The sequence below is a fragment of the Copidosoma floridanum genome, unplaced genomic scaffold, assembly GCF_036245765.1.
Source record: "Copidosoma floridanum isolate Cflo_tuat_1 unplaced genomic scaffold, Cflo_Japanese_pri ptg000014l, whole genome shotgun sequence".
Classification (NCBI taxonomy): Eukaryota; Metazoa; Arthropoda; class Insecta; order Hymenoptera; family Encyrtidae; genus Copidosoma; species Copidosoma floridanum.
Genome location: NW_028321891.1, coordinates 7,066,088 through 7,079,097, shown reverse-complemented (window position 1 = coordinate 7,079,097; position 13,010 = coordinate 7,066,088). Strand labels below are relative to the sequence as shown.

Here is a 13,010-nt window from a genome sequence, read left to right as displayed (position 1 = left end):
TCTTTTGAGACAAGGTGAATTTTTCATTTTTCCCCGTGTACTTGACCACATGGTCAATTGAAAAATCCCCCTTACTAAAAAAAAAGCGCGGAATCCAATAAAAAGCGCATATACCGAGTTTTTATGACTTTTGTGCGAGTTGTATTTACCTGCAGCTATTGGGAAAAGCACAAACGGCAATAAACTAATGAAACTCGAAAACTCTCATCCGAAATTTTCAGTTTTATCTGCTTCCGCGCGCAAATCAAAAGGACTTTGAAAAAAAAAAAAACCCAAAAAAACCAAAAAAAGTGGAAACGAAATAAAGGAAGGAAGAAAAAAAAATGCAAAACAGCCTAGCAAAGCATAACAGCAAGTATACGCGGTATAGCTATATGTGCATGTAATACCTTGGTGATAGCACAGTAGCTTTTATATATGTATATATGTATATATGTGTGTGTGTGTGTACCCAGAGATAGTAAGAGGGAGCGCAATATGCCGACTGGCTGGCGGTAATGGTCGTCGACCCGATGGTCATTCACCTTCCCTGTTCCCCGCGCGTATAAACTGCACACACACACACACACTTGCGTGCAACGTATAACCTACAGTGGTAATATACACGATGTGCGCTGCTCTCTTTGGCTCCTTCCTTGCTCCGGTTATTAGCTCCATATACGCGGAAAGCCCTACGATAATTTAGAACGCGTCCATTATAAGCCCACGTGCACCCCTGCCTGGATATCAAGGGAGACCCCACCGGCTGACTTTCATTTTCCACGTGTGTTTCCATGCGTGCACTTACATATACGTTGGGCTCTTTAAGGGTTATTTTGTCGTACCTATATACAAGCTACTCGCTGCAGTTTGGACATTGGTGGTGGTTCTTATTTTATATTGTACATACTTATACGCGGCTTTGAGCGCGCGTGACCGACTTACGCGTGATTCAGGGGGAGGTTCAAAAATGTTCAATCATTTACATGGACATTTCAAGCGTATAACTTTAAAAGGGTAATGATACATTTTACTAAAAGTTCATTACTTTTTATAGCGAGTTGTAATTCTCTGTCCCTGTAGTTGCACCTTATACCGAATATTTAATTAGTAAAATATATTATGCTATTATAGATCTTTTTTCTCGCTATTTGTATATGTTGTACCTAATATTTTTATCGTATCGCTTCATTGGACACTCTTACTTTTTCCGTGACCTAAAATAAAGAAGTGACATATTAATTGTATGTACACATTGACATTCGTCCCGAAAATTGTCAAACCGATACAATTGAAATGCAGTCTCGCATATACCTACATACGTAAAAATATATTTGTTCACCATCAGCAGAGATAATTGTAGGTACATCCCTCCATAAAATCATAAATACAAGGTATACGCCGGTGTGAAATTCGATTAATCGTCAATCCATCATTCGGATAAATAAATACCGGGCGCTCGACATTTTCCAATAGGTTTTGTTTCCACCGGCAGGCACTGATTAGCGAAATCGGGAAATAGTACAGTATAATCTTTATTTGCGATAACATTCGCGCGCACAAATATACGCAATTTAATAACACAATCGATAAAGCAATGATTTTAAATCATCATTAAAACAAACCGATCGCTAATGAATTTCAACGCATATTACGCTTAAATATTTGCAGTACTTTTCGACTCTCCAGCAAACACCTCTTTAGTGGTATTTTTTCACGAATAAAATATAAAATCTCGGTCACTGTAGTAAACCTATGGCGCAAAGTGTACAATTGCATCAGCGTATTTCCATACGTTTATCCTATATACGTACACCAAAATAAAAAAAAATAAAAAAAAAATAAAAAAACCACAATAAAAGAGAAAAAGAGCCTCGGTCATTTCTCTCGCTCAGTGTTTTCGTCTCATTGAAAAGGAAAATGGGTCAAGGGTCCAAGCGCAAGTATATGGAAGGGAGAGAGAAAGATTTTTTTTTTTTTCGACCATAAGTACACATCTATATACACACCGCGAGAGGAGAACACGCACATGCGTGTGTGTGCATACATGTATATTTTCGAGACGCTCACATCGGAAACGAGATCGAAGCTTTGCGCGCCGCGTAGCGATAAAAATAAGAGGAGGCGGCAGGGGAGAAAAAAAAAATTTCATCCGAACGAGGAAGAGAAAGGGACGGGCTGCCACGGCAAGCCGGCTGTACAGTTAGGAAACTGGTTCTCTCTCTCTCTGCCTTTCTCACTTTTGAGACGACGTCGAGATTTCTCTCTCCTCTCCTCTTCGTTCGTCTCTCTCTCTCTCTCTCTCTCTCTCTCTCTCTATACATCATCTCCTATATATTATATAGACACACTTGGGTACTTTTCATCGGTCGCAAAATAGCTATATGTAACATATTATATAGAGTCCCGTAATTTCGCAACCATCGCCCACCAACGCGAATGTTTGCATTGGCTTCTGGCCCCCCACTGCCCCCCCCTTTTTTACACACGCTTGAAAATATAGAAACAGATCGTCCCTTCCGTGTACACGCGCGCGTGGACGATGGGATGATAAGTTACGTACGAGTCACGTGTTCCTTTTGCACACCAACGAGGCCGCACGCGCTTGTTATTTCACCGGACACGTTTTTGACGACTCGATCCTCGATTTATTTGTGCTTGTCCCCGCTCCTGCGTACATTATAATGGGCGGAGGTGGTGTTTAGAAAGTCCACGGAGTGGACATGTATCGATAATTTTCGTTTTTAATGTCTTATAGCGCGAGGGTCTATATATTACTTCCAAAAGGATGGGCGATCGAAGGAGTCCCGCTTGATTATTGTAATTAATGCAAAACTCGAAATCGTCACCGGCAGTCGCAATTCGTTGGTGTCCTCGTCCAAAGTTTCCGCAGCGAGAAATACGAAATTTGCAGTGCAAATTATTGCCAAAATTAACGTCTTCTCCGCGCGTAGTTTCGTTTGGTCCGTCCCTCCAAATTTTTTTCCTTTTCCTTATCGTTTCGTTGCAAACTTTCTCGTATATACATATACAAGCTTGGGTTTCGTCACAGCTCCCGTGCGCCACGACGACGACAGTGGCAAGCCTGTGTTACGCAAAGCCCGTAAAATTAATATCGCAGCCGATCTTGATAGGTAACCCGAGTTGATTACTGGTTACCATGAAAATGTGTTTCTATTTCGTTTGGCTGTTACATCGTTGGTTTCCTTATTTTTTACTCTGTGCTTAAAGCTCTTGTTTTTCACCCTACATGATAATAGATTATGGAAAATGGCCATTCGTACATTAATGCTTGTTACGTAAAATTCACCCATTGACCGTTAATGAGAGAACCTGTAAAATCAATCCAAATGTTTAATATTCCCGATAAGCGAATAATGAAAACGAAGCCAAAATGCAAATTTCATTTCGTTGTGGGGAAAAAGTATCAAATTTCTTTTTTACGCGTCACGCACGGCTGCACTGCACGTATATATATATATGCTTTATGAACGCAGCATAGGTGCGGGAAGAAACGTAACTTTCAAAATTGAGTCAATGTTCGAGCGATTTTTTTTCATTATTATTGTGATGCTTATTATTATCATACACGCATCGATCAACAAAAACAACGGCACCGGTCGACCCCCTCGCGCGCCCTCCTCCACTTTGGTACGGAAAACAAAGTGACTGGCCTCGATGTTCCGTTACACATGTATATAGGTACGTATATAATATGTGTAGCGTTTTTACGTTTACTTTTGTTTACACCTACCTAACAAATATATCTACATACCTTTGTGCACATGCACTTACGCATTGAAGCGAGTACATTGTGCAGTTTTTACGTAAACATTTTCCTCCTTGTTTAAAAAATTTCCTCACCCAAGTGTCTGGCTATTTAGTGCTAAAAATCAAGTGACTGCTTCCCAGAAGTGCCTTTTTTTCTTTTTACAACGTAATATACATCAAATACAAATACAAACATCCATTTCGATCTTTTGTACGCGTGCATAACATCATGCATATATATCATACATTCCGATGAATAAGCATGTAGCTACTATACTTTATTCTTAATACTCACTTATAATCAATTTGCCTAAACTAAATCAAACGCCACAAAAACAATGATCCGTCACCTAAAGACTAACTTGTTATATTATGGGTCGGAAATTTTTTTTTTTTTTTTCTACAAAAAGAAATAATAGGAGAGCAATGATTGATGCTCGATGATGACGGCGTCGATGATGGAAGAGCCGCAAGAGCAGCCGATCGTTAAACAATGAAATAAAAAGAGTACTTATAGAGTTGCAAAAGCAGGCAAGAATGCATACGTGTCACCGGAACTTGAGACACCGACACATATAATACGCAGAAGCCACGTTTGCCGAACAATTGTCATTTACGATGTGTGTCGCGCCTCCCGTGTATACATATATATATATATATATATACTTATCTGTGTATGCGGCGTGATTTTATAACGGGCACACAAGTGTACTTGTACTGGATAGGTGGATGCAGGAGGGAAACGATTGCTCTCTCGATGCACTTTCGTGGTATCGATTCACTACACCAGACTGCAGTTATGGGTGCTTTTCTTTCGTCATCGATTGCGTTTTTTTTTTTTTTTTTTGTTTTTCGTCACGTGCAATAAAGCACGTTGTTGAAGGTACCATAGAGAAAGTGTAATTTTGGTTTTTGCTGGATGTCATGTAATTGACTAAAATAAAAAGGGAAAACGGTAACAGAAGGGGAAAGATTCCGCCTTATTTTCCCCCAAATTCGGTCTACCAAAATTACGGCTCGTCAGTGCAGAGAGTAACTGCAGTCTATTATATTGTACTGTATGTGCGGTGGCAGAAAACGAAGAGCATTATTTAGAGAGGTGGCCCCAACAACAACAGCGCCAGCAGCGCAGCACTTTACATCAGAATAGCCCGTAAATATGTCGACGTTGGTGTCGTACGTCCCATCAGGGACAGATACACTTTCAAACTGTGCGCTTAAATATGAGCGATTCCGCGAAAAATTACTTTTTTTCCATCCCGCACTGTATCTACGGTTTCATTGGAGCTTTTTTTTCATGTTTTTTTTTTTTTTTTTACACTCTTTTATTTATGTCCAACTTCCGTTCGGAAAAAGCTCAAGTGGATAAAAAAAATGAAAGTATCCTTACAATTACAAGATCGTTTCAATGAAATTGTATCAGGTTCAGTTTTGAGGGCGATCGCGATGATTATTCAAATTCATCGAACGAGACAATGAATAGATAAAAAAGACAATTGAAATTTATCACGGAAGAGGCGATTTTTTGCAAATTTCCTCGTATGTGCCCCTTCATCATGTTCTGCCACTGGTACCATCACTGCTGGGGGAAATAAAAAATTCCATCTCTCAAACGACAATAAAACGTGAGTACAATTATTCTCGGACACGTTTTGCAGAATCACATTCGTCGCAAGCTCGAAAAGTATTTTTTTTTTTTTTTTTCTAACATTGAAATAAGTGCTCTGCACCACGAAACTATATAAAAACAACGACAAAACGACAGGTGGTTCTCTTGAATCATCATCAACTAAAAATCCTTTTCGAAAAAGAGGCAGGAGCTCGAAAAGGTTGTAGTATGGAATAAAAAAAAAAAAAAAAGGAAAACTCGGGAAAACCCAAAAAATCACTCGAAACGCTCACTGGGGAATCCATCGGTTTCCCATTTTTCGAAAAATCCGTCCCCCTCTATACATGTATGTATTCTCCTCGTGTCGGAAAAACGTCGGGATGAGCACCAGAGCGGCTCTCAAAGGGGATTCCAAGCATCATCTCCCTTCACTCGCAACCTCCTCCTTTTCCATTCGGAGTGTGCGTGTGTACATACATGTAATGCCCGAAAGCAGCCCGCAAAAGTGGTGTATACATTCGACTTGCACCAAACGCAAGCTCAACTATAATGCACCCATGCAAAGGAGAAAAAGCACCTAAAAGGGACGACGTAACCGTAAACATTTCACACATATGTATAGCGCTTGCGATCGCATCCCCTGTCGTGGAAAAAAAGGGGTATAATATACCATCATTGTGTCGGTCACGTGCTGCGCGGGCTTTGCGCCAAAAAAGCGTCACGTATGTAATACATATGTACACGAACCGAGACTCGTTATAAATAAATGTATGGGGGTGGAAAGAGGGTCAATGGCGATGATTCGAATCTCATTTCGCTAACTCCTGTAGCTGAATAGCACATAATATATATATTTGAGGTACGAATAACGATAACGCACTTTTATTTGTTTTCCCATTCGTGCGCGATGTGTGTGCAAGTACAAGTAAGTATAGCTTGTAAGCGCGAATCTATGGAGCGTATAGTGACTTTGCAGCCGCGTAAGTAAGCGTTTCTCGTAGCCTTTGTTTTTCCAACACACGGGATATAACTTACGGCACATGCAGGTTCCAAGTTTTTTATCGACTTCGCGGGATCGTATAGTACAACGGTATACGGTAGCGATCGGTTGGCAATCGGTTCGTGCATGTGCAAACAGTCGAAAGGGACGATTCGGTAATTCGATCGAACGATAATTTCAGCGAATCACACGTATGCCCATGTACTTAATGATAACCCGAAACCATCCCCATGACGTGTGTACGGGCACACGCTGTGCAATGTATATGCGATGCTGGAAAATGCTCGGCGGTGGGGAAATTGATACGAATAAGTAACGCAGAGCCGAGCGCCAGACATAGTCAAATGGGCTGATTTAATTTGTCATGTAACCGTGTCGAGAGCCTACCTCTCTCTCTCTCTCTCTCTCTCCGACTGTACAAACATTCAGCCCCAACAGAAGTGTATATGCATATATATAACATAGGGTTCGCGCGAGTACTTCTCTGTACGTGTATATATATACACAGTAGCCCAGAGTGGAGGGCAATTAGTTTTTGTCCGACGCCACACTGCTCTGCGGCCCCGGGGCTTTTCAACTGTTTAACAAGAAACTATTAACGAACTACCTAAATACTATGCAAAGTCGCGTTAGGCGCTATACGTGTACGTTATATTACACCTGTACACGCATGTTACACGTACAGGTGTACCATATAATATATTACACAAGTGGATCCGAAACAAAACCTCCGTGTGGGCATTTATTTTGCATCCCCTGACTTTTTTTTTCCCTCTCTCTCTAATTTCGTTTAAACGTACTCCAGGATAATAAAAATGGAAATGTGTCACTGGCACCCGGGGAGCATTTGAAAATTCAGTCGTATATACACCTTCTTGTCGTGTAGTTAATCATTATATCTATAAGTATGTTATGTTGATTATTTTTATCACTTTGGTGTGAACCGATGCATACAGCGTATGTTTGGTCCTCCCGAAAGGAAATATTCGTAGCACTCGTTGTTTAACCGATACTATGGTGCATCAGAGCGCTGTTGCTCCTTGTACACATCGCAGGACTTGAGAGGACACAAGAAAATATTAGGCCTACAGGGCAACGAGACGATGACGAATTAAAAAAAACCCAATTTGATTTCCGCACAAATGTATCGCGGGGAGCTTTTTTTTCGTACTCCTACGGGCGAGTACTTATTCGACGAAAGCTCGGCCCTTTGAATCGAAAGCCCGCAAGCTCGGAGCTTTCATCGGCACCACACACGCGCACACCGATAGAGAGAGAGAGAGAGAGAGAAAAAGCCATCCAAAGGCACGAAGGCGAGAAAAAAAAGGATGGGTTACCCCGCTCTCTCTCTCTCTCTCGGGGAGCGCCTGTACACGCGGTACATAATACGTATACGCCCGCGGCTCTTCTTCTTAGGTGCGTTGAACCGGCAGCGGTTATTTTTTAGCGTCGCGCGCCGGCTTCCAAATATAAACGCCCGCTCTGAGCCGGCATACACGCGCGAGCAATCCCGAGTCGAGAAGACGACGGCGACGCCGACGATGATGGCTCAGTAGCCTCTCGGGTGTAAGCTCACGTGTGCCTCGGAAATACATGCCATATGGAGAAGGTATGAGCTCGGTATTAACGGTGTTGCCGTTGCTGTCGTTGTAGTGTGAATCGCAACGAGTTTTTTTTTTTTTTTTTTTTTTTTTTTTTCTTTCTTTCTTTCTTTCTCCAGTGGTGATGAACTTACGTTTTGTAACTTTGCAAAGGAACAATCCTCTCGCACTGGAACACCTTCGAAATCGTGTCCTTCGCATCCCCCAAAGTGATGCAGCGAAGAGGTACATATTGGAACCAAAGAGAGAGTGTGCAAACAAACAAACGAAATAAAAAATAAAAATCTCAAAGGTTGACGGGCACATTATATTTATGTGGGAGGAAGTTTTTTGACGCGAGGCGCTGTCGTTGCTTACTCTTGTGCGGTGATTTAATTTTTTCTTTTCAGGTTGTATAAGTGTACGGTACAGTGTGTACTCGTACCGTGAAACTCAAGTGGACTTGAAATATACATTGCGTTCGAGTGGTACACGTTATGGTGTAAAGATTTTGTTTTAGGGGGGGGGGTTGTGCTTCGTAAATGTTTGAATATAGATTTTACCACCGGTGCGATCGGTGCGAGTTCAGAGGTCCCGCTCAAGTGGTTGGAATCGATAACCACATCCGATACACGAACGTAATAAATGTAACGTATACTTGCACAGCGAGATAAACGTAAAGAAAAAAAAAAAAAGTTCATCAGAGAGAAAGTCGGGCCGGAAAGTAAAAGAGAAGGGATGGGTGGGTGGCTTTGTATATTTTTAGCAAATCAAAGTTAATCAAAATACGGCCCGAAATAAACACCCTGCGCGTGTGGCTCCATGGATTCCAGCTCGCGCGCGAACGAGACGAGCCGAGTACAGCGTGCAACGGGAGCTCCTATAATAAGCATAGCGCACCCACTTTGAAAATAAGATAAATAAACGGCCCGAGCGACACGCAGTCTTTCTCCTCCCCTTTCAACGTGTACGATGGTAAAAGATCCGTCAAGTTTGACGAAACCCCATACGATGTGCGCTTCGATGCACCGTACAATGTAAGAGGGCCATCAGTTGGTCCGTTTTGAAGTTCGACTTTTTTTTCTTTTTTTTTTTTTTTTTTTTTTTTTTTCATTAAAAATTTTAACCCACACTATGAGGTAGTGAAAAACAGGGGTCATCCTCTCTCGAGGATTCGGTAACCCACCCCGTGGAGGCAGCGATCGCGGGTTGTATATAATATAGTAACCATCGAGCGCGCGTCGATAAATATAGTCCGACATCACTGGCGCAGCATCGGGCTAATAATCTCAAACTTGCGTCCCGCCAATGCACGTATATATAGCATCCCTCGAAATCCAACGAGGAGACTCGATTACTCGCTGCTTCTATGTATACGACATACTGTACATGCAATATAGGTGGGCGATACTGACCCTTTGAAATATTCAAGCGGACCATCCGTCCGAATGAAGGGAGGAGAGAGCAGAGGCTCGGAAGATTCGAGCAGGATCCGAGGCTTTCGCGTATACGTTTGACAGCGTCTACATATATATATATATATATATATATATATATATATATATACACCTATAGTGTATGATTGAATAGGCGCTAGTCTGGTATATTTGAGACGTGACGTTTGTCATGCACCATTTCTGAGGGAAAGTAGTTGCTCTTAACACAATAGCCAAGTGATTTTTTCCTTTTTTCAATAACGCGTATGTAGGTGTAGAGATCGGTATGGCTAATGCGCCCACGTTATTCGACGCGTGAAAGGCGACGTTCTGTGTATTCTCGTGCAGGGAGGTTTTTCCTTTCACTCTGCAGCGCGTATGCGACCCTATTTATGGCTCGTGAATGGCAATGGGAGCGAACGGATGGTGATTGTGGATCGATCGGCATATTATCCACCTTTTCTTTCCCTACGGATATTCCTGGGTTCGCGAGTTTTTTACCGATTGATTTTCGATGTGATTTTTGTCGTCTTTTGCGAGGAGTCGACAGAATTTTTTCCTAAAGATTGAGACGTCGTGAGATCATTTTTTTTTCCCTCTCTTTTTTTCTTCTCAGTTACATAAAGAATCGACAATCAGACCCACAATACGTATAGGTTATTTGTATTATCTTTTGTGTGCTAATACTGTGCAAGTGAGGCAGTGAATCGAATTGTAATTAAACTGCAGCTGCGGCTTATCGATTCGAATACTGTACGTTTATCTTTATACATACGTGGGATCTGGATTAGTAATTCCAGGTGACGTTTACTGTATCTGGATAATCAAGACAATTGATGTGATTAATCTGATGGACGCAAAATTAAGAGAACTGCTATATCGACGAACACGAATAAATAGCCATATAATGAGCGTATCGATCGAGTTTGTCGGTGAAATGAGAATCCAAGTGGCAAACATAACAATCGCAGCGCCTAAGGTATAAGTCCCCGGAAAATCAATAACCCCGAGATGAGCGTTGACGACCTACAGCTGAGGAGACGAGGGCCCAGGGGCCGCTCGCGAGTCTCCTCGCTCTTGCACCGCATCTCCTGGTGTGGCTGTAGCGCGGAATCGCGGATCCCCAGCAGGCCAAAGTCGCCGACCTTGAGCGAGCGCACCTGGAAATCGGCGTTTATCGTCGAGCCGACGGGAGATGGGAAATGTCCCGAAGACGATACCGATCTTGCCCGGCACTTTGATCTCTCGTCCATCAAGTTTATAGACGAGGACGATGATGACGATGGGGATGCTAAGCGCCAGGAGAACGCGCTTTTACCTGCCAGCCCGGCTAACGGGGGATCGCGTGATTCGAGCGGTGATGGTACAAATCTGCGAGTGGTGTTGTTTCATTTGTTTTTTTTAATTTTTTTTTTTTTTTTTTTCAAGGATTGGAGTGTTTTATTTTTGTTGTTTTTTCAAGTGCTACTGTGAATGTCACACGAGTTGCGTATATACCTACATCTACTCTTGATTGTTATTTTTACGACTGATGTGCAAAAAAAACTGGTTCGATGTAAATTTGTATATTTATAGACAGCCAACTCTCGCTGGAGTGCCAATTTCGAAGTGGTAGGAGTTTTTCGAGTTTTATTTCGGCTGTTTTTAAAAATAAAGCGCATCCAGGGAGTTGTCTTTTGGTCTCAAAAAAAAAAAAAAAAAAGTGAATCATCTCCGTGAAATCAAGAAAACTGCGTGTTTCGTCACAATAAAAATCATAATTTTATTTTTTCATCTCTAACTGTACTGTTCCGACATGAGTTATACTAATCTAATAAAAACAGTTTTTTTTTAACTACTTGCTTTCGATGTATTCTCAGGATGTAGGTGGTATTTTTTTTTTTTTTTTATTGATTTTTCGTTAGAACAAAACAACCAGGTATTATAGCAAGTATTTATCAAGTATTAAAATAAAAAAAAATCAGGCCAAGGATCGATATAATAATAACTTTCTTTTAATAGTAAGTCTACCGTAGCTCCTCACTGTGACGATCATAATGATAACAGTAAAACTTTTTTTTTTTTTTTTTTTCACGCTTATTGTGCAATTTGCACAGAAAGCGTCTGCGACACTTTTTTAATACTTTGCTAAGCTGGATCTTTACCAAACTTTGTAAGCATCCATATTTGTGACGTCATCAGCCAAGACGGTGATCTGTGCTGGATGGTTGCTTACGAATATGGATCAAAAGTTTTTTCATCATAGTAAAATTCCTTTCGGTACTCAAGCATACATAAAAATGCTCGCGAAAAATTAATTTTTTCTTTGAGCTATCGATAATTCGTATGTTGACTTGAAAAAGGATGAGACGTGTTATATGCTCGTGTTTGGCATGAGACAATAAATTCTCAAATGTCAGTAGGTAACGAGAAATGTAAGAGAAAACCCGTTTATCGATTCAAAAAGATTTCCGTTAAATTTGAAACCGTTCCACAACGAGACAGCACTAGCGTCGCATTGGTTTTCTCTCGCATTTCCTCAACATACACGAATTTTTGTAGAGCTTTTTTACATTTTATTCCTTGAAAAACGATTTTTTGTAATCTGTACCTCGTGGAAATTAAAAACCAGCATACTTTGCATGAAACGATTTGAAAAAGGTAAAAAAAAAAAAAAAAAAAAAAATATTTCAATTCTCACCCTAACACGGACCCAATAAACAATGCAAGAACCAGGGCGTGGAGCTTGCAAGTTTTGCGGAAGAGAAAATATTGTTCCTTGACCTCTACGAGGCGAAAGTCCCGCTCGTACCACTTGTACACAATATAAACTGGGCTTTTTGGAGCAAAAATAGAGACCCACCAGAGCGAGGAATAATTGATCCTTCGACGCGAGAGACTTTCGGGCTTACACGGCTAATGTGCAACATCACGATGTATTATTTTTAATTCGCGTGTATCGAGCTTTCGACTTCTGACCGCATGGACGATGAGCATGAAAATACGGGTGGGGTAACATTTTTACCTACTTTTAAAGGGTAATTGGGACACTATACCCAAATGAAAATGTTTTTTGTGAAATTACTAATCCCTTGAGAGTGCGTTTTTGAGTGTGATTCTAATAAGAACAATGCTTGGAAAAAATAAAAATTTGGATCGGCAAAGCTAACGAAACGTTTTTTTCTTGTTCAAGTGCTGGATGGATCGAACACCGTAGGAATCAAGGACGCCTTTGTCATCGCCGTCGAAAAGTGAGTTATTGTTTTGTCTCCGTTACGTATTGATCTTTACTAAACGTGTAGGCACTTTTCTTTACTCGGTGAGTTGAAAATGAAAATAAGTCGTCGCGACAGCAGTCGACGCTCCAACAGCCAAAGTTTGCATTTGTATATATACAGATGTACACCACTACTTGCACCTGGAACTTTTTCATAACTCTTTGGTAATTCGTAAAAAGTATGCTTTAGACGTTTGTTTTTTCTTTCCGTGAGCTATTTATATCAAACGCGAGTCCCGGCTCGACGGTGCTTCGGCTGTTTTGTGTGCGATTCGCTCGATAGTAAGTAAAAAAAGAAAAAAAAAGGAAAGTAAATAAAAACGATCCTTCAATTTTCGTGCAACGGCGCTTTTTCATTCGCTTCAAGTTTTTTCTTTTC

At 41.1% G+C, this 13,010-nt stretch overlaps 1 protein-coding gene across 1 annotated transcript in view; it reads left to right on the top strand.

Annotated features, from left to right (window-relative positions):
• The window catches only part of LOC106636192 (uncharacterized), an 86,772-nt gene that overhangs the window by 15,380 nt on the left and 58,382 nt on the right, over positions 1–13,010 (top strand). Inside the window, exon 4 of the mRNA XM_089592063.1 lies at positions 12,548–12,605. Within this exon, the coding sequence (XP_089448189.1) occupies positions 12,548–12,605 (58 nt within the window). The remainder of the gene's footprint in view (positions 1–12,547; positions 12,606–13,010) is intronic.